This window comes from Asparagus officinalis, chromosome 1 (genome assembly GCF_001876935.1).
Source record: "Asparagus officinalis chromosome 1, Aspof.V1, whole genome shotgun sequence".
Classification (NCBI taxonomy): domain Eukaryota; kingdom Viridiplantae; phylum Streptophyta; class Magnoliopsida; order Asparagales; family Asparagaceae; genus Asparagus; species Asparagus officinalis.
The window spans coordinates 99,271,130-99,294,441 of NC_033794.1; the positions used below are offsets into that span (position 1 = coordinate 99,271,130).

Consider the following 23,312-nt stretch of genomic DNA (forward strand, 5'->3'; position numbering starts at 1 on the left):
CGATTTAAGTCTCCTGGATCGTTTTGATACAGTTGACGCCGACTTGGTATTGCGGGTCGAACTGCGATACCTGTGCGGTCCGACCGCCCGTCACGGCGCCGGCCCAGTTCTGACAGTTTTTCCTAAACTGTTGTTGGATTATGTTTCTCTACCGGGACTCTATATATACCTTAAAATGTTTTAGGGTTTGTACAACACGAGAAAAGCGAGTTTTTGACTGCCAGAAAAGAGAGAGAATCTTCAGAGAGATTTTAAACCCTAGTTTGAGAGCTTGTATTTTTCTTTCAACTTAATAAAGATATTGTGTGGTGATGTCTCCTGAGGAAGGTAGGCCACCTTTGCCGAAACCTCCGTTTAATCTGTTGTTGTTCGTCTCCTTATGACTATTTTTGCCAAGGTAAAAAAAAAAAAAAACAAAAAATGGTTAGATCTTTATTGTGCGTATTATTCCTACTTTCAACACAAGGTCCGGCAATGGGCCAATGCGTTCGATTGATTGTTTTGAATCCCCAACATTTATGTGATCTGCATGTTACAGCCTCAATTTTTATCATGATCATGTGTGTAGGGTGGTGGTTGGGGTGCGTGGGGGGTGCGGGTGGGCGGGCAGCCCTCTGTATATTACAAATTACCCCCCCAAATCCTCGTTTTGCATATATCCCCCTCCCACCCACCTCCCCCCCCCTCCCCCCCCCCACCCAAAAAAAAAAAAAAAAAAAAAAAAAAAGAAAGAAAGAAAGTTAAAAAACAACTCTCTCATATTGAGTTTTCCTACCCCCTAACTTGACAATTTTAGTTTTTAATAGAAAATATTACTAGCCCATTGGAAATTATTGGAATTATTTTACATTGTCCTATTTGCAAATCAATATTGTTAAGTTGGAAGGGAAGAAAAACCCAATGTGAGAGAAGTGGGTGGCAATTTTGCAAATATCAAGATCTAGAGGGTAAATTTGCAATTACTAAAGATGTGAGGGGTATATATGCGAAAACCCTTGCTTTTAATCATTGAATCGCCCTTGTACCTGAATGATAACAACCTCAAATACTTAGAGCTCAGCGCATGAGTTCATTTTCGCCCCTTTCTATAGATAGATATGAAAATGTTATTAAAATGTTGAAGAACCCTCCTCGTTTTGAAGGAAACCTTCAATAACTTCCGAAAGTGCACTACCTTCAAAACTATTGAAACTATAGAAAACCGCCAATAAATTTTCACATTTTGCAAATAATCCTCTTGACATCTTCCGTCAACATTTAGACCACCTATAGAATCTAATTATGTTGCCAACAGAAAATGTGGACTGATGCCTACTAGCTATCTGCGAAACATTGAAACTTTTTAGGGGATTTCCTGAAATTCGAATAATTATTGGGGGTTTAGTGCTACCTTAGAAGTTATTGGTGTTGCACCAAAAGGCTGAAAGTTCTTAGTAGTTTAGAGTAATTTACTCCCAATAATATTCTTATGAATTCATATGCAATGAAAAAGGTTCATGCCACATATATACATATGCAATGAAAAAGGTTCATGTTACATATATACATACAACATTAATTTTGAGGGGAAAAAATACGAGAAATAGTAGGTAGCAAACCCACAAATATTTCAAAATATAGACAAAGCCCTTGCTTGTCATTTCAATCCAAAATTGCTTTCAATCATTCAACCGTCTCACAGCTGTCACTTTGAGAATAAAGTTCATATTATTTAAGCTCTGCATAAGTGCGGTAGCGGGTAATTTGTTTTGTTTTGGTAGGTAGATATATTAATATAAGATATTATTGGAAAATTTGAATTTGTGTTCAAAGGGCAAGAAGAAAATATCCAACCCCGTGAAAAACATGCGTTCTAAGGGCGAGAAGAAAATATCCAACTCCGTAAAAACATGGGTCTTAATACTAACACCAACCTCCTCCACATAACCCCGAAACAAATTAACTTTGATCCAAGGAAACATGATTTGACTCAAGTGCCATACATATATACACATTAAAAAAAAAGTTGGGATAACATCCACAAAAAATATCTCTGTTGGATAACAGGTTTCTAATATGTTTTCTAATTTGTTTTAGGAGCAGGTTATTGAGATTCCTAATCTGTTTTGGTAACATGATTTCAAATTTGTTTTGCTAACAGGTTATTAGGATTCCTAATCTGTTTTGTTTTTTATTTTAGAATTCCTAATATGTTTTTGCTTTTAGGATTTCTATATATATGGAACGATTGGAAGAGAGAATTGAGCAGCGAATTGGGGATATTTGCAGCACAGAAAAGAGGTATTTTCTGAGCTATTGGTTAGAGTTTTATTTAGAGAGAATTAGAGATTTGTTGGTGAGATTAATTGGTGAGTTCGAGTGATTTATAATCTTAGTTTGTACCCTTCTTCTCTATTAGTGAAAACTTCATCCCCTTCTTACCCCGTGGACGTAGGCAACTTGCCGAACCACGTTAAAATTGGTTGTTTGTGTTCGTGCTATTATTTTGATTGTGTTTGGCATTCTCTCGGTGTTTATTTGATTTGGTCTCTCGAAGCACATCGGCTTGGTTTTGGCTTCCGCCACGCACAACAAGGGGTATCAGAGCTCGGGGTACGCTTGGGCTATTTGGAGGAGTAGATCGTTTTGGAAGCTCGTCTAAGGCTTTGTTTCATGATAAATGTGAGATCTTTTTGGTAAAGACTCTATCTTTTTTAATTTTGGATCTATTCTTCGTTTGTTCCGCTTTGGTGTGAGATCTTTTTGGTAAAGACTCTATCTTTTTTAATTTTGGATCTATTCTTCGTTTGTTCCGCTTTGGTTTGTTGGTGCTTTGAGAAAGACTATCTTTTTTAATTTTGGATCTATTCTTCGTTTGTTCCGCTTTGGTTTGTTGGTGCTTTGAGAAAGATGTTCGAGAAAAAAGGAGTTGTGGAGGGTACTTCCGGCGTAAAGATCGTGCAAAGTTTGAATATCTACTCTATGAAAATAGATGTGAAGAAGTTTAATAACACAAATAATTTTGATCTTTGGAGATGTGAAGTCTTGGATGCGCTCAATGCGTAAAATTTGGAGGATACTTTGGAGTTGGACAGGAAACCGGACGATATTGAGAAGAAGGTTTAGAAGAAGATGAATAGAACATCGTGTGGTGTGATTAGATCTTGTTTGACTCAATATTTAAAATATGATGTGATCAATGAGACTTCGGCTAAGAAGATTTAGGAGATCCTTAAGAGCAAGTAATTGACCAAGAGTGTGAAGAATCGCTTGCATTTGAAGAGGAGGCTTTATCGCTTCCAATTGAAGAAATGAATCTTTATTGGTGATCATATGAACCACTACACGAAGCTTCTTGCGGATTTGGCGAATATAGATGTGATGATTAAAGATTAGGACAATGCGTTGTTATTGTTGAGTTCCTTGCCCGAGAGGAATATGATACATTCGTTCTTAATCTTATTAATGGGAAGACATCTCTTTTGTATAGTGAGGTTACCGCTGTACTTGTGAATTATCAGCTTCGAAAGAAGGATAATGAGACTTCAGTTGAGCCGATAGCGGGGGTATTGGTCACAAGAGCAAAGATTCTAAACCAAAATAGGAGGTCACAGTCTAAAGGGGTACATCCTGGAGTTCGTAGGAATCAGTGTACCTTTTGTAAAGAGGATGGACATTGGAAAACCGAATGCCCAAAGTTGGTTGATCGAGCCGAGAAGAATAAGGGGAAAGCTATTCAAGCTTAAGAGGTGAATGTTGTAAAGGCTAGTGGCGACAATTCATATTCGGATTCTTCGGGCTATTTATTAGTACTACCGTCAGTTTGTGTTACCGACTCTATAGAGTGAATATTGGATTCAGGTGTTTCTTACCATATTATCCCTAGGAGGGATTAGTTCTCCAACTTTCAGGAACTGAAAAGAGGGAATGTCATACTCATGGGTAATGATCATGAATGCCCTATTGGTAGTATAGGTACCGTTCATATTAGGATGTATGACGGAGTGATTCGGGAGTTGGATGAAGTGAGGTTCCTTCCTCAGTTGAAGAAGATCATCATTTCACTTAGAGTTTTGGAGGTAGCATGCTATAGCGTGACCTTAGAAAATATATGTTTAAAGATCACATTTAGGTCCATGATTGTGATGAAGAGTGTCAGGAGGAAGAATTTGTACTATTTGATTGGGAGCACGGTGATTGGTAGAGAACTGACGACTTCTTTGGATTTGACTAGACTGTGACATTTGTTGAGGCTGAGATATTTGATTGGTTATGTCGTGCATGGTTTATTGAGGAGTGATTTGACATGCAGATTGAAGTCCTTTGAGCACATTGGTATGAGCAAGAAGACCGTGGTGGAGTTTGGCACTTCTATCCATCGATCGAGGGGTCTTTTTGGTGGTATTCATTTAGGCATTTGGGGGCCTTCCAAGGAGGCATCGTTGGGAGGTAATAGGTATTTAGTTTTCGCAGTTGGGGACTGTTCTAGGCATTGGTGGGTTACAACCAAGTCTTATTGGTTTGAAGTCCTAGAAGTCAACAACAAATAGAGGAAGTGTGTTGGCAGAAAGGTAACCCGTCGTTTTATTTTTGGTAGGGATTCTTTCTTGTATTTGTGTCGAGCTCACTACAATTTGAGACACTTTATTGGAGAGAAAACATTGGGTCGACGAGATGAGATGACAGTTTTGATGAGTCGTTCTTTGCTGGAGGAGGATCTGTATTGGTTGTCGAGCATTGGATTGCAGAGGAGTTTTGGAGCTTTGACATATTTGAGTCATCTTAGTCATAGGTTGCCGACTGCTACGTTTGGAGTTATTAGATCTCGTGGAGCTACTTCAGATTTTGGGTTATGTCGATATTTGGTTGCCCAACATTTGGTCACATCGAGGATGTGAGGTTTGATCCGATTGCACATTTGGGATTCAGATGCTCGTTTGGTTATCAGTTGAGAGACTTTGATTTTGTTCTGAGCAAGTATGTCATATTTGACTCTCGGCAGGTGGAGAGTGTTGATCAGATCATTGGGATATCGCAGTGGGTGGAGGATGATGCTACTCTACGTTGGGTGGAGATTACTCTACATACTTCAGATCATACTGCATCGTTTGGGATTCCAGCTGAGGTGACACAGTTTGGGAATCATTTAGATTTGGATGTAGATGATGAGTTGGTTTTGAATTGGAGTGTAGCTTGTGGACATAGTTCACATTTGGTTATGGTCATTGGTTCATCTCAGGTGGAGGTGTTTAGTTTGTTTCACTTTGGGGCCATTAGGAGTTCTAATAGCCGCAGATTTGTTGATGATGTTGGAGAAGGATTGTGAACTCTTCTAGTTGATTGAGGGCCTTTGGAGGCTATTTGGTGAACTACGTGAATGCTTGATTCCTTGGACTAGAGGATACATAGGCAGTCATTTATGATGTAGCCGGTTTGATGAGTTGATACCGACATTTAGAATTTGTTTGCATTCTCGTTTGGGTTTTCAACTTGTTGTGGATTGAGTCCGTTGTCGTGGATTTGTTCCACTTCGTACTGGACGCAACAAGTGAGACGTATGGTTGGTATTGGTGTCAGCTTAGTTTTGTGAAAACTTCGCTGAGGTGGAGAATTGTTGGATAGCAGGTTCCTAATATGTTTCCTAATTTGTTTTGATAACAGGTTATTAAGATTTCTAATCTGTTTTGGTAACATGATTCCAAATATGTTTTGGTAGCAGGTTATTAGGATTTCTAATCTGTTTTGTTTTTTGTTTTAGAATTCCTAGTATGTTTTTAGTTTTAGGATTTATATATATATGAAACGATTGAAGAGAGAATTGAGCAGCGAATTGTGGATATTTGCAGCACAGAAAAGAGGTATTTTCTGAGCTATTGGTTATGGTTTTATTTGGAGAGAATTAGAGATTTGTTGGTGAGATTAATTGGTGAGTTTGAGTGATTTATAATCTTATTTGGAGAGAATTAGAGATTTGTTGGTGAGATTAATTGGTGAGTTTGAGTGATTTATAATCTCAGTTTATACTCTTCTTCTCTATTAGTGAAAAGGTGAGATTAATTGGTGAGTTTGAGTGATTTATAATCTCAGTTTATACTCTTCTTCTCTATTAGTGAAAACTCCATCTCCTTCTTGCACAGTGGACGTATGCAACTTTCCGAACCACGTTAAAATTGGTTGTTTGTGTTCGTGCCGTTATTTTGATTGTGTTTGGCCTTCTCTCGGCGTTTGTTTGCGTTAAAATTGGTTGTTTGTGTTCGTGCCGTTATTTTGATTGTGTTTGGCCTTCTCTCGGCGTTTGTTTGATTTGGTCTCTCGAAGCACATCGGTTTCCGTTATTTTGATTGTGTTTGGCCTTCTCTCGGCGTTTGTTTGATTTGGTCTCTCGAAGCACATCGGTTTAGTTTTGACTTCCGCCGCGCACAGCACTCTCTAATTGCACTTTATTATATCAGGTACTATGCTCGTCTCAATGTTAATAATTTGATTGTTGCGTATCTTGAAATTTAATTATAACAATCTAATTAACTCTTCATTTTTTCAGAATAGCTGAATATTCCAGAAGAATCATGCATGCTCTCTTCACTTGATCTGAACTAACAACTAGGAAGAGATAATATGACCATCCAATATCTGTAGGACCTCCATGTATTTGGGGACTAACCAAATCATTGTGTGCAAGAAGGAATAACTAGACCTTAGTCTACATTGAAAACCATGCGAGCATCTTGTTATCCCAGCCAACTATATTCTAGGATCTTCCATCATCGATCACCTAAAAATAAACGTGATCCAAGGAAATCAATATCAGAAGAATCATTATATATAAAATAAACGTGGCAAGGAAATCAAGATAAGAAGAAGAACAATGTAGTTGTCACGCTTGTAAAAGGTAACAAACGTGCGCTTACTTATTTAATATACCACAATCAGAACATTCATCGAATATATATAAATAATCCTTTATGGGGGAGATGTGTTATGCAAACGAAATCCTAAAGATTATTTGCTTACTCAAGGTGATGCTCAGAAATAACCATCGACGCCTACATTTCCTTGTATTTGATGCGTTGTGTATGGATGTTGTTGACCATCTGATCTCCCATCTGCAAATCTCAACGGTGTTTACTCGATCGAATATCCGAATTCGATTAGTCGGCAAAGCATCTAATTAACATGTCTCCACTGGATCCCTATAGCGTGCACATGCGTGTGGATACAGGAGGGTGGATGAGGGTTCGGAGACGCGGACGTGCAGTGAGGGTTAAGAGGTGGGGTATAATTTTGTGGGCCCTAGACAACATCTGTTGGTAGGACGAAGGAAAGGAATGGAAAAAAGGCGAAGGGGATTTATGTGATCAAATTCTGAGAGTTATAAAGTGGGGCCTCATAAGGTTAAGATGATTACATGGGAATAATTGGTGGTGGGCCCGGACGAAGTAGAGTGGGGAGGGAGGTTCACTTCTTTTGACCTCCCAATCATTGCATCCACATACACCGACTCAACTCTTTCTACTGATTGAGTAGAGCATTCCTCCACCACGCTACTACGTGTTTCTTATTTTCTTTACTCTAAAATTCTCATCTCTGTAAGCTTTGCTTGCGTAAAAAAAAAAAAAAAAAAACTATAGAGGGTCCTTGAGTTATAAAGTGGGGCCTCATAAGGTTAAGATGATTACATGGGAATAATTGGTGGTGGGCCCGGACGAAGTAGAGTGGGGAGGGAGGTTCACTTCTTTTGACCTCCCAATCATTGCATCCACATACACCGACTCAACTCTTTCTACTGATTGAGTAGAGCATTCCTCCACCACGCTACTACGTGTTTCTTATTTTCTTTACTCTAAAATTCTCATCTCTGTAAGCTTTGCTTGAAAAAAAAAAAAAAAAAAAAACTATAGAGGGTCCTTACGAAAAATCATATAGGGCCGAGGAGGAGGTAAAAGTGTGAAGTTTAAAGCCTTGGTGATTGTATATTATAAAATTATAATTCTCATCACAACTTTGAAGTATACATTACAGATGATTTTTTAACATGGTATTAGAGCAACGCAAATTTAATTTTCATCTGCCATGAATTTAAAATGGATTAGAAAAATAACAATGTGAGTTGAGGTTTTATCCTATAGAAAGAATGCTCAACCTACTGCAGTATGTTAAACTATGTAATTATAATCCCCAATCCTCACCACAATTTTAAAGTTTTGATACAGTTCTATGATATATCTAATTAACTAAGTAAACAACATTGAAGAGTAGAAGTCAGACTTACGTTGATCCATCTAACTAATTAAACAGTCTTTCTACAAGAGGAATTTCATGTTTTCATAAAGAGTTAAGAATAAAAGAGGCTCGAATGGAAGGATAAAAGAGGTTCAAATATTATTAATTTCTAAAGGTAAGGGGATTTCTGTAATTTTTCTTCTTCTTCTTTTTATTGCAATGACTGAAAGTAAAAAGAAAGTTAAAATTTATTACGAATGATTTTAATTAATAAAAGCATCTAATTTTGGGGGGAACCTCCCACCTTTTTTTTTTTGAAGCGGAACCTCCAACTTAATGGATAGACTTCTAAACTTAAGTGATCAGCGTCTCTTCCAGATCTTTCTACACGTACGAAGATCATGCCTACGCATATTGACATATTTGGAGGGACAACGTTTTACTCCGAAAAAGAGGAAAAAAAAGTGATAGTTATCCAACTTATTCATTTGTTTATTCATTTAACTTTGTTGGTTGACTTCCGCAAAATGGGAGGGAAAAAAAATTTAAAAATTAAAAATGATACATATTCTCCCTTAATCATGATCCTGATGTGCAAACTTTTGCTGCCCACCGAATTATTATTATTATTATTTTGAGCCCACCGCATCCCTACTTAGATTCTTACTTAACCAATTGAGACACACCTCACAATTTACTTTGGCCGGGTCCATTTTGAGAAGATGCATGGTTCGGTGTTTGACAATTATTATGGAAGTGGAGCCACATGCATATTATCCATCAATTGGAAAACTTCACGAACTGACGCTATTGCTTAGATAATGAGCTAAAAGATGAGAATCTTTGAATCGGTAACATTTATCTCCAGTAAATAGAGTTAAGGGTATAATATTGACAAAAGTGCAGAGTTTTTGGAGCACTACGCTGGGGATGTAGTCTGCAGGTGGAGCAATTACATTTGAAACTCGAGATGCCAAGACAGACATCAGGATTGAAGAGATACATTTATAGACATATTCTTTCTCTTCCTCCTCTCCTTACTCTTCTTTCATCATTTTATATACATTGACATTTATGATAGGACACTCGCACTCTTGATTATATACAAAATTGTTCATGCACCTGAAAAAAACATTCATGTTTTGTACTGATCTAAAGATTCCCATCTTCTCAAACATTACGGTGTTCGGTGAACCTTATTTATTGGGATACTTTTGTTTTTTTTTCTCCATCAATTATTGCTGTAGGTGTTTATACATAAAGGTTCACTAATGAGTTGGAAAGCCATTGACTATGTCTCATCCAGTTGACCCTACTATCTTTCGGATGCATGAACAGTAATCGTAACCCTTGTTTTGTAAACCCCTAGCCCTGACAGCAGGTGGGTTGACCATGCATTATGCCCCCCTCCAAATTCTAGCCTTTTGATCCTCTCCCCTTCGACATCACTTTTGATCATGATCTTACTAAAATCTTTCCAGAGTCACTTAAATCCATGATTCGTAGGTGATTCCTTTGCTCAAGTCCTCTATTATACTATGGTGTTTTAGACCAAAAGGAGCACTCCACCAACCAAACATGCACTAGGTGGCCCTCATCCATGTGATCTATGTTTTTTTTCTCTCCATGGATGAGTACATTATGCTCTTACTTCTCATATTGTTTTGTACATTTAATACTAATCATATCATTTCGAGACTGTGTAATTTACTCTAATTGGGAAAATGTGGCAAGTGTTTGTTCGAAATGCACGGGTGTTCAAATTGAGGGATGCTGATTAATTACTTTTTGGAGACAATAATATTAGCAAATTGGCAATATGTTTCTCTTATTGCAGAGAAACACTCTGGAAAGTTAACAAGTCTTGATTTATGATAAGAACAAGCCATGATTTATGATAAGTCATAACAATTAGCTAATATAGAGATCTTTATGGATTCTTCAACAAATTGTTTTTCTCAGAGCCCCAGATTAGAAGTATGGCTGAGTCCCCAAAGTGTTCCTATGTAATTTATGATTTATTTATTATTTCTGTTATGTTGTGACTCAAATACTTGGGCACCCAAGTCTAACCTCGGCATCGGAATTAATATGTCTCGGTTGGCCTTGATATTGATTTGCTAGCTGTTTGAATTGGAGATAAGGACAAGAGGGTTAATTAGTGCATAATCCTATTTCAAATAGGATTAATTAATGGCTGAGTCTTGTGCACATGTTACTGGCTAAGAGATAAGGTGTGATTTGAATTCAATTTGGATCGAAGAGGCTAGAATCACATGGACTAATGTTTCTGTAACTGCTGATCTCTTGGATTTGAGTTTTGATTCCGTAAGAGTCCTGCAACAACCCAATTTCATCTCGGGCTCGGGGAGCATCTATATATTCAGCCAACCAGAGACTTCGAAGATGCATCATCAAGAGAAAAGAACAGGGTTCTTTGGTTAAGGCTGTAATTATTTGGCTCTCTATTTGTTGCTCTAATTAATTAGAGATTGTGAGAGAGATTGATTGAGATTATTGGGGTGTATTATTTTGGATTGAGAGATTCTCCTTTGTATTCCTCACTATTTAGTAAAGCTTTTCTCCTCCTTCGCCCATGGACGTAGGCTACAACCACGTATATCTTTGTATTCGTGTGTTCTTGATATTTTCCGTGTTCTCCTGTGATTAATATTAGCTTATCCTTGGGAGTTTGTCATAACAATTCGCTAAAGTATAAATCAGAATACAGATTATATATGCAGCTCAAAATTCTTGGATACTACTTGAATCTCGAATCGGTATAGGATGCACATTTACACTAAGGTTTTAATAGGATCGCATACTAGCTAATTAAGGACTTACCTTGCAAAAAATTTTCCTGAAAAACTTATGTTTGATTTTGCACTTTTGGAGATAGCTTCTTCGGACTCTGGAGAAGATTTAGGAATGAATTATAGCTTTTTAGGTAGGATATCAACCAATCTTGGATTGCTTTCAAAGAAATATAAGATAAACATCATGCCTAAGAAATTAAATAAGAAACAAACTCATCTTCGTTTTGTCAATTCTTCCATATATCACTCCGTTTAGTGCTCTCAAAAAAATAAAAAAATAAAAAAGAAAAACCCTTTGGTTCATAGAAGGCATCGTAAAGATAACTTGGAGTTTTATGAGTTCTATGTGTTGGATATTTATTAAGAAAAAGCAATTTTGCCTTTGTGTTTTAGTCCCACATTGGAAAATTGAAAAGAATTCTTTCTCCCTCAACCCTATAAATACACCCCTTTTTCGCAATCCAAAATAATAAGAAAATAAAGCTTTTTCTCTTCTCATCTGGTTTTAAAGAAATTGTTTTTTCCCCTCTATAATTTTGTTATTAATTTTATGGGCAATCTTCTTTATTTGAGTTAAAGCTCTGTACTCTCGCCCGAGTACGGAGGCCGGCCGTTTCCGGGAGCTTTTACCGCTAGGGGGAAGGGAACCATTTACGTCAGGGCGATAGGCGGGTTCTCAATCTTATAGGACAGTGATTACATGACTGCTCCCATCAGGCCTTAAGTCTAAGCACAAATTGAATTTGACAAGCCTTTTATTTTAGCATAACCACACAACATACAATATGAAACGGGCTAGAGTGATAATGTGCTATGAATTTCTAAGCATCTAGATAAAAGGTCATGTATAAGGGATAACAAAGGAAAACGGTTCACCAGTCCTCTATACATAGCTTGTATCTACAAATAATAACAGTTGTTAAAGTTGCCAAATAATAGGAAAATTAACAGTCAGTCTTTCAAAATAATTTAATCCTTTCAAAGAAAAACCATTTGGATTATTCCCATAAATGGTTTTCTCCAATCCAAAGGTAGGTAGGTGCTTCAGTTTAAAATAATAATAATAATAATAATAATAATAATAATAATAATAATAATTTGGTGAGCTAATAACTTCTGCACTTTGATTCAAACTCTTCCATATATCAATTCAAGCTTTCATGTTAAATCATAATGCTAAAAACTTCTAAAGTTGGAGCAAGTATCAGATTGCAAGTTACGAATATCAAAGAACTTTTATTAGTTTCTAAAGCCTATTTTATATTTGTAAGAATCCTCTAAAACCTACCCTTCTCCCCTTGTGCTAGTGAATATGCACGCATTTGTAATGTTCAATGAAACATGCCTATAAAATTTGTATCAGTGCACTTATTTATCCTTGAAAGTCTCATATGCATGGTTTTGAAAAGAATAAAGAAAACAAAATAGATGCTTTGAAATATCTGAACCTATTCATGGTTTAATACTTTTATTTCTTTAAGCTATCAGCATAGCGCCTTCTATTATTATTAATTCCATACATTGGATTGTTTATGCATCTAACAAGCTTAAACAGAAGGAGGCAAAAACGAATGCAGATTTGTTCAGCAACTTATGTGGCAGTTGTCTGCAGCAGGTATACCTATCAATGGTATTTTCTTTTGTGGGCCTATAGAGCATTATTTATATTCTGATACAAATTTCAAGCTTCAGATTTGCCAAAGTCAGACTACATACATGATTGTACATGTCTGATAAAATGCATACATTTAAATATTAGTTTTATATGGAGGATTATTTTTTAAATCTTCAAATGTAAAGATTATCTCTTTTATTACATTATGATGTATATTCATATGTCATATTAGATCACTTGCATTTGTTACATGATTAATTACAAGTTTTATGCAAAAATGCACTTGTAAAATTTAAAGCACGTGTGTATAAAAAAATAATTTTAAAATATCAAATGATATGTTTAAGAGGTGATACAAGTAAAATGGCCACGTAAATTTGGAAGGTCTCTTTGGTAGGCAACCAATTTAAATTCGGAATGTCTTTTTTTGTAGGCAACCAATTTAAAATTGGATGGTCTCTTTTGAAGGTAATAAATTTGCAACCTCTTATAATAGAAGAATTTAAAATTTACATCTTCAGACATAGACTACGATCTTATATGCTTATTGACTATGACCTTCTATGCTAGCATGTTTTGATGTCATATCATAGCATGACTACATGTATAATGCTTTCTCTTGAGATTTCAGGAAATGATTAGGGTTGATATAAATATGCTCTGTCAACTAATATGCCTAGTTACAGGAGATGTGATGAATTAATGTCCAGAAAAATCAAATCAAGAGGTATATCTTATAACTTCTATCTATATGATGAATAAAATTTATATTGAAATTTAATTAGTCCATCAAATAATTAAAATTGCTATTAGGTTCCCTTATTCTTATAAGTTGTTTCAAATTAATCTCTCCTCTTGTTACTTGTACTCTTTCCTGGAAAGATTGATTTAAAAAAAATTTAAATAACTTAAACAAGAAGGGGGCCTAATGTCAAACAATATGAAGGACTAATTATAACATAACTTAAGATAACTTGATAAATCTATACAACGCCTACTAGGCAAAGTTGTGATCTTGGACTTTGTAAAGTCTGAGAAAAATCTTGCTGACCCTTTGACTAAGGGATTATCCAGGAGTGTGGTTCTAGATTCATTGAGAGAGATGAGGTTAAGCCCATAAGAGATGTCACTGACAGTGGTAACCCAACCCTTATTTGGAGACTTAGTCTCAATGTTGGTTCAATGTGGTAGAAACAAGCTGGACTAGTGAGACTAATGTGGAGCATCGACCCAGATATATTCATATATCACTATGTAACTTGTGCTACTATCCCTTCTCTATGATGACGATACTCTTATGATAATGCTAGCTAGGCTGAGTTTTACTCTTAATAAGTCTAACGTGTGTATTATGGGGGGTATTAAATAAACAGCTGTAGTATCCTTTGAGGACATATCTACGTGAGAGTGGGGGGGGGGGGGCTGGACTAACCCCTAGAAACTCTCACGAGTCAGTTATTATGAGCATGACCTTTAATGCTCAACCCGCTTTTCTCAATAGATGAAGACGTATTGTGTGTGTTTTTGTCAATACCTGATTCAAGGGGTCTAATTCAAGGCCTAGTCATTATGTCCCTCAGGTGGTGATAAACTCACTAAGGAAAGGTTCAAAGCCGGAAGTTACCTCTCCTAAATTCACGATACGAAAGGTTGCCCAACCTATATCTGTTTTATGATTTCTTAATTTATTTATTGATTTCTGAGTTTTCAGTCAATATTGCCTTTTTTTTTGGGGGGGGGGGGCCTCTGTTGGATATTTATTAAGAAAAGGCAATTTTGCCTTTGTGTTTTAGTCCCACATCGAAAAATTAAAAATAATTATCTCTCCCTCAACCCTATAAATACACCCTTTTTTCACATTCCAAAATGATAAGAAAATAAAGCCTTTTCTCTTCTCATCTGGTTTTAAAGAAATTGCTTTTTCCCCTCTATAATTTTGTTATTAATTTTATGGGCAATCTTCTTTATCTGAGCTGAAGCTCTGTACTCTCGCCCGAGTAGGGAGGCCGACCGTTTTTTAGGGTTTTTACCGCTAGGGGGGGGAACCATTTACGGCAGGGCGATAGACGGGTTGTCAATCTTCTAGGACAGTGATTACATGACTGCTCCCGTCAGGCCTGATTTTCTTATCTCTTACTTTTTTTAATTCGAATTTATTTTGTGCTATAATCTTGTTTTACAGATAATTTCCAACACTACGTAGGGTTTTTTTTTCCATATAAACCACCTTAAAATATACTAATTTATAGAAATCAGTTTTAATTTTTAATTTATATATAAACTAACTTTAAAGTGGATATTTGTTGCAATCAACCACCTCCAATCAAAAATTTCACTGAAAATCTATAATTACCCTTAAAAGATCACTTTCAAGGCACATGACTCATTTTTTTGTGAGATAAAATTTTAAAATAGAACATGTTAAAACTTTATTTGTAAAAATCGACCCATTTGTAATTTATTCACCATTTTCGACGTGGTTTCAGCCGACTGGCTGAAACTGGATCGAAAATAGTGAATAAAACTTCACGGGATTCTAATTACCGTGAAGTTTATGTTGGGCTCTGATACCACTTGTTATGTGTGGCGGAATCCAAAACCAAACCGATGTGCTTCGAGAGACCAAATCAAACAAACGCCGAGAGAAGGCCAAACAATGCAAAATAATGGTACAAACTCAAACAAGCAATTTTAACGTGGTTTGGTAAGTTGCCTACGTTCACGGGGTAAGAAGGGAATGAGGTTTTCACTAATAGAGAAGAAGAGTACAAACTAAGATTATAAAATCACACAAACTCACCAATTAATCTCACCAACAAAGCTCTAATTCTCTCCAAACAAAATCCTAACCAATAGCTCAGAAAATACATCATTTCTATTCTCCAAATATCTCTAATTCACTGCTCAATTCTCTCGTCAAATCGTTCCATATATATAGAAATCCTAAAACCAAAAACATACTAGGAATTTTAAAACAAAAAACAAAACAGATTAGGAATCCTAATAGTCTGTTACCAAAACAGATTTGGAATCCTGTTACTAAAACAGATTAGGAATCCCATAACATATTACCAAAACAAATTAGGAAATATATTAGGAACATGCTATCTAACAATTCTCCACATCGGCAAAGTTTTTCCAAAACCGAGCTGACACTAATACCAACCAAACGTCTTACTTGTTGCGTCCAGTACGAAGTGGAATAAATCCACGATAACGGACTCAATCCACAATAAGTCAAGAACCCAAATGAGAATACAAACAAACTCCAAATATCGGTATCAACTCGCCAAACCGGCTGCATCATAAATGACTACTTACGTATCCTCTTACCCAATGAGTCAAGCATTCACGTAGTTCACCAAATGACCTCCAAAAGCCCTCAATCAACTAGAAGGATTCTTAATCCTTCACGATCATCACCAACAAATCTGCAGCTGATAGCTTTTCCAATGGCACCAAAATAAAACGAACTAAACACCTCTACCTGAGGTGAACCAACGACCATAGCCAAATCCAAACTGTATCCACCAGCTACACTCAAATCAACCAACTTATCATCTGTATCCAAATCACCATGATCCCCAAACTGTGTCACCTCAGCTGGATACCTAAACGATGCAGAATAATCTGGAGTATGTGGAGTAATCTTCACCCAACGTGAAGTAACATCACTCTCCACCCGCTATGATATCCTAATGATCTGATTAAACTCTCCACCTGCTGAGAGTCAAAAGTGACATACCTGATCAGAACCAAATCAGAGTTTCCTAACTGATAACCAAACGAGCCTCTGAATCCCAAATGTACAATAGGATCAAACCTCACATCCTCGATGTGATCAATTGTTGGGCAACAATACATCCGACACAACCCAAAATCTAAAGCATCTCCACCAGATTCAAAATCTCTAAACGCAGCAGTCGGCAACCTATGACTAAGATGACACAAATATGTTGAAGCTCTAAAACTCCTCTGCAATTCAATGCTTGATAACCAACGCTGATCCTCCTCCAGTAAGAAACGACCCATCAAAACTATCTTCTCATCTCGTCGCCCTAATGTTTTCTCTTCAATGAAGTGTCTCAAACTGCCGTGAGCTCGGCACAAATGCAAGAAAGAACCCCTACCAAAAACAGAACGACGGGTTACCTTTCTACCAATACACTTCCTCTATCTGTTGTTGACTTCTAGGACTTCATACCAACGGGACTTGGTTGTAACCTACCAATGCTTAGAACAGTCCTCAACTACGAAAACCAAATACCGATTACCTTCCAATGATGCCTACTTGGAATGTCCCTAAATGCCTGAATGAACACCACCTAGAAGACCTCTCAATTGTCGAATAGAAGTGCCAAACTCTACTCTATTTCCTTGGTCATACCAATGTGCTCAAATGACTTCAATATGCAGGTCAAGGTACTTCTTAATAATCCAATATCCTAGCCTCAACTCCTTCTTTCTCGGCCATCTATCTCAAAACACCAACAAACCAATACGAAACAAATAAAGAATAGATCTAAACTGATAAAGGAGAGATTTTTACCTTCAATTGAAATCTTAACAAGAGTCTCCGAAAGATCTCACCCCACACGATAGAAACGAGATCCACAAATAGAAAAAATCCCAGCTTTATCACCAACCGGAGCTCTAGACGAACTTCCAAAATGATCTACTCCTCCAAATAGCCCAAGCGTAGCCCGAGCTCTGATGCCACTTGTTGGGCTCTGATACCACTTGTTATGCGTGGCGGAAGCCAAAATCAAACCGATGTGCTTCGAGAGACCAAATCAAACAAACACCGAGAGAAGGCCAAACAATGCAAAATAACGACACAAACTCAATAACCAATTTTAACATGATTTGACAAGTTGCCTACATCCACGGGATAAGAAGGGGATGAGGGTTTCACTAATAGAGAAGAAGAGTACAAACTGAGATTACAAAATCACACAAACTCACCAATTAATCTCACCAACAAAGCTCACCAACAAAGCTCTAATTCTCTCCAAACAAAATCCTAACCAATAGATAAAAAAATACCTCTTTTCTGTGCTCCAAATATCCCAAATTCCCTATTCAATTCTCTCTTCCAATCGTTCCAAATATCCCAAATTTGACTTAGAGGTAGTTGATTACAATAAAAACCTACTTTAAAAGTGATAAATGTCTAAATTAAAATTAAAAGATGATTTAATTCTTACAATTAGCATATTTTTATGGTAGTTTCTAGAGGGGGAAAAACCCTTTGTTTTCTATCAAATTCTTCATTCATATACATTATCATAAAAATATTGGAAATGCATTTTCTTTTGCCTTTTTAAAAGATTTTAGAGGAGGGCTTAGTAAAAAAAAAATGCACCTATCTCAATTTTCAGCTAGAATATCTTTTTATTTTAAGTGGAGGGAAACATTTACTGTCTCATGTAACATTACAACTATTTTTCTCTATCCGTATTGTCAAGAATTACAGTACGTGTTTCCCCCCCTCTAGCTAATAATTAACTTTTCAAAATGTTTTGGAAGAGATATCTTCTTTTTAGAAGAGAAAATTTAACATAACAGGTGTGGGTCATTAGAAACAAACTAACATAATATCTCATTTTTCACTGGGGGATATCTTTCTTTTTTATGTCGAGGGACATATTTACCATCTCATGCAGCAATATTACAACCCTTTTCCACAATCAACATTGGCAAGAAGTACTTTAAGACAACTTTTTGCTAACAACTTATCAAGATGTGTTTTCTTAAGTAAACAAAGTTTAGCATATATAAATATATTGGTCATTGGAAAACAAATTAAATTACCTCTTTAAGCATGGTTTTGTCTTGGTTAGGCTCCACTTGATCACTGAACAAAGCAATATATACTAAGAGTTCGAGAAGATTGATGTAGGAGCCCAAAAACAATTACATGGTGGTAGTAGCAACATCACAGTCGTTTCTGTTCCATCTCTTAGATTCCATAGCCAAAATAAAGAGACATGCATATCTCTTCTTTGAGCAAGAGGGGGATCAAAATGTGAATTTTTCTCTAGCTAAAAGAAAATTTATAAAATTGTAGACAATAACTCGAGGATGGAAGTAAACGGAGGTTGCTTTTGGTTTTGTGGGGCAACAAGAGCACTAGCCAAGGGGGAAAAAAAAGAGAGATTGTATGTTGTGGTTCAAACCCTTGTAGCTAAACCCTCCCTCTCTATCCACACAAAGCTACTAATTGCAAGTGCGCCAAGAGCAAGGCATGTTCCAAGATTCCGTCCTCTTTCATGCTCTTGCCAACCAATCTTTGAATTCCACATAATTTTATTTTTAATTTTCTTGCCCTTGCCAAAACAAGTTGCATGATACGCATATCGAAACTAGGGAATACTATTTTTAATTTCTAGTGCGTAGTGGGGGTCCTTTTGGTAGAGGCCAAGAGCTTGTAGCGAGCCTTTGCTTATAAAAGGACATTCACCGCTTGTTATTTGAATCAATAAGAGTTTGCGAGAGTTAGAGCTAAGGGATCTCTCTCTAGTATCCTAATTGACCTTCTCACTTGCTCTTCAAAGCCTTTTCCTCTAGTGTTTGTAATTTTGCAAACAACAGCATCAATGGTTTGTGCTACTTAGCTTCTCCTTCTCTTAATGTTCGTTTTATGCTCTCAATGAGCATTGTTCTTTATTCATTGATGATACTCATAACTCTGAAATATGCAAACCTACAATTTTCTTGTGTTATGTTAGACAACTATATATACTTCTGCTTCCTCTTTGTCTTCCTCTTCGCGTATGTATATTCTGTATGATTTCCTCTAGTTAATAAATTCTCTGTGCGTCTTGCGTGGATACTCGAAAAAATTAATACAAAAGGAATAAATTAAGGAATAATTTTCTTTTCTTTTCTTTCTCTATATCCATACTTGAGATCCGATTAGCATCATGGTTCTTCACTTACGTCACTTCAATGTTTATTTATTTATTTATTGAATTCTTGAGTTTATGATTGCTGTGATTATTCATAGGATGAGAAGATGAGTTGGGCGGTGTCAGATGCCGTGGATTACAAGGGATTTCCTGCAGACAGATCCAAGACTGGTGGTTGGGTGCCTGCAGCTCTTATATTAGGTTATAATCCAACATTTTTATTTTCTCCATATATTTTCTTGTCTCTAGTACATCCATCTCTTTCTCTGACTAACATTTCTTGTTAATTAACAAAAAAAAAGCTAGCATTTCTTGTTTGGACTAATTCCAATGTTTTATGTAAACATGTCTTTAGGAAGATGGTGAACAGGAGATTTCTATGTTAATTAAATAGCTTACTATTGTTGTTAATGAATCTAATATGCATGATATCCTTTGGCGCAGAAATTTGATTAGTCTTCATTTTTAACGGAAATTAACCTGTTTTATTACGGAAATAAGAAAGGAAAAAGTACAGGCTCTTGATACCTTTCTTCCAACCCCCACCCCTCTAATTTTTTTATTATTAATGATGTATGGTTTCTAAATTGTAAGTATTAGGCATATATATCATGCCTCACAAACTGAAAGAATTTTATATCAAGTAAAGTTTTTTTTAAATAAAAAGTACAAATTGAAAAGTTCCTTGGTTTCATTCAGCTTCATTAATTAGATTATAATGAAACAAGATACAAACACAAAGACGCATAATCCAAACTTAAATGACACTTTGCATGCCTAAACCCTAATTGTCCAGTTGCTAGATATCCAGTGGGGCTCTTTCACGCACGCATCATGTTACTCATGTTCCCAATATGTGGTGACCTACAGCTCTACTATTCCCCTAGATTACCATATACGGATTCTCTCCCTCTCTCTCTCTCTCTCTCTCTCTCTCTCTCTCTCTCTCATGTTGATCAAAGTACAAGCACAACTTTTACAGTATTAACTTCATCTACAATTGAATATTGTAACAGGTATTGAAATATGCGAGAGGCTGTCGACAATGGGGATCGCCGTGAATCTGGTGACGTACTTGGTCGGCACAATGCATGTCCCCAGCGCAGAGTCGGCCAACGTCGTCACAGACTTCATGGGCACATCTTTTCTCCTCTGCTTGCTCGGTGGATTCATTGCAGATTCATTCCTTGGGAGATATCTCACTATCGCCATTTTTGCCGGTCGTACAATGGCTTAGTAAGTCTAAGAGCCACCGTCCATGTATCGTATCGCGATAGCTTGGATGGATCTCATGCTTAGGGCTGGCAGATATTCCCCCGCCCCCCCCCCCCCCATGCAAGTATCAATTGTTTTTCGAAGCTCACTATCAAGTTCGATTTTGGTGCAGGCAGAACGCCCTGAGTGAATTTTTTTACTCTTTTACCCTCAAAATTGACAAATAAAACCCCCCGAGGGTAAAAGAGTAGAAAAAAAAGTCACTCAAGGGCCTGTCTGCAAAAATAAAGCTGAGGGGTAGTAAATCCGAAACAGCCACACTTCAGGGGCTCTATCCGCAACTAACCCCTTATTTGATCGCGCACACGCGCGATTTCATCATTCATCAGAAATGTAACAGTCACTGTCTTTTCTTCAAAAAAAAAAAAAAAAAGAATTACTCTAGATGTCATTCAAGCTAACGTTACTGCTGCCTAAACACGGATGGCAGGGCAACAGGAATGCTAGCAGTCGCAACAAAGCTGGCCGCAGCTCGGCACCACCATGCACCGGGTCGACAGCGCAGTTGCTAAGCCAAGGCAACCGGTTTCCAAATGGGCATCCTGTACATGAGCTTATATCTCATAGCTTTGGGCACCGGAGGCCTGAAATCGAGCGTCTCGGGGTTCGGCACCGACCAATTTGATGAGAAGGACCCAAAGGAGAAAACCAAAATGACGTACTTCTTCAGCAGGTTCTTCTTCTTCATCAGCATGGGCACTCTCCTCGCCGTGACCGTGCTCGTCTACATTCAGGATGAGGTCGGCCGAAGCTGGGCTTACGGAATCTGCTGCATCTCAATGGTGCTTGCCATACTCGTGTTTCTCTCAGGTACGAAGAGGTACAGGTACAAAAAGAGTGTCGGAAGCCCTGTAGTCCACATCCTGCAGGTTATTGCAGCCGCCATAAAGAAGAGAAAGCTCAAGTATCCAGCAAATGTTGGTTACCTGTATGAAGATCTCCCTGAGGGTTCAAGAATCCATCACACTGATCAGTACTGGTATGAATTACAGCAAAATTGGTAAGAATTAGGCTGATGTAGTAGCACTCTAAAAATCTGTTTGTTGTGACCGGCCAGTTTCCTCGACAAGGCTGCGATTGTGGAAGAAGGCGACTTTGACGGGCCTCACGGGGAGAGCATGAGCCCAAACCCCTGGGAGCTGTGCTCGGTGACCAAGATCGAGGAGGTGAAGATGATGATCAGGCTGCTTCCTGTATGGGCTACAACGATCCTGTTCTGGACTACGTACGCTCAAATGATCACCTTCTCGGTGGAGCAGGCAACGACCATGCATCGTTCGATAGGGAGCTTTCGGATTCCTGCAGGATCTTTAACCGTCTTCTTCGTCGGTGCAATACTCATCTCTCTAGCCGTATATGATCGTGTGATCATGCCCTTGATGAAGAAGTGGAAAGGCAAACAAGGTAGCAATACGCTTTAAAAAAAAAAATAATTGTTGGGCTCTCTTTCATATCCTCTGCTGAAATATACCATGTTTTTAATACCTGACAGGCTTCAGCGACCTGCAAAAGATCGGAATCGGGCTGACTCTCTCGCTGATAGGAATGGTGGCAGCAGCGATAGCAGAAGCAAGGAGGCTAGCCGTTGCAAAGCATCATGGGGCTACTGATACTCTGCCCATCACTGTCTTCACTCTAATCCCCCAATTTTTCTTGGTAGGTGCGGGTGAGGCCTTCATATACACAGGCCAGCTCGACTTCTTCCTTACTCGATCACCAAAGGGGATGAAAACCATGAGCACAGGGCTTTTCTTGACCACACTCTCGCTTGGTTTCTTCTTCAGCAGTGCACTTGTTACAATTGTGAAGGGTGCAACTGCAGGAGGTGGAGATGGACAGGGATGGCTCGCTGATGATATTAATCTCGGGAGGCTCGATCTCTTCTACTGGCTTCTTGTAGTTCTTTGTGCAGTGAATTTGGTAGCTTACCTTATAACCGCAGCCTGGATCAAGCCACAGACACCTAAAGACAATGTGGAGACCATGATGATAAGCTTACCTGCAGAAGAAAAATGCTAGGGTAAAGGGAGAGAAAACAATTACATTTTTTGATGTAATTGTTACATAATGGACTGAGTCGAGGGGTAAGTGAAAATAATAACTAGCAGCAAAAGCTTGGAGCTTAGGCTCCAGGCTGATGTTTAATGTACAGTTGTGAAAATGTTTGCTTTAAGTTAATTGATTGGGGGTTTGGGTTTATTTTCTTCCTTGCTTTATTTGTTCAAGTGTTTCTGTTAGCATTGGAAACTAGATTCCTGTCAAAGTTGCGATCTCTTGCCCAAAAATCTCATGAGCTTTGAGCATTTTAGGTTTATAACTCACCAATCCAACATATTTAGAGAAAATATATACTTCATTATTCAAGGAGAAAAGAAAGAAAAGGCTAAATGAGTCCTCTTGTGTTGCATTGTTGATCTTAGCCGCAAGGTTTCATCAGAATAATCCTAATAAATAAAGGGCAACGGTGGGAGGCCACGCGCGCGCGAGTTCGAAGTC

The 23,312-nt window shown here is 37.6% G+C and overlaps 1 protein-coding gene across 1 annotated transcript; it reads left to right on the plus strand.

Annotated features, from left to right (window-relative positions):
• On the plus strand, nt 19,128-23,015 carry LOC109828778 (protein NRT1/ PTR FAMILY 6.2). Its single transcript, XM_020395707.1, is given in 6 exon segments — nt 19,128-19,232; nt 19,640-19,742; nt 20,558-20,777; nt 21,247-21,795; nt 21,874-22,220; nt 22,309-23,015. Coding segments are annotated over 6 exon segments (1,749 nt in total). The 5' UTR covers nt 19,128-19,229; the 3' UTR covers nt 22,836-23,015.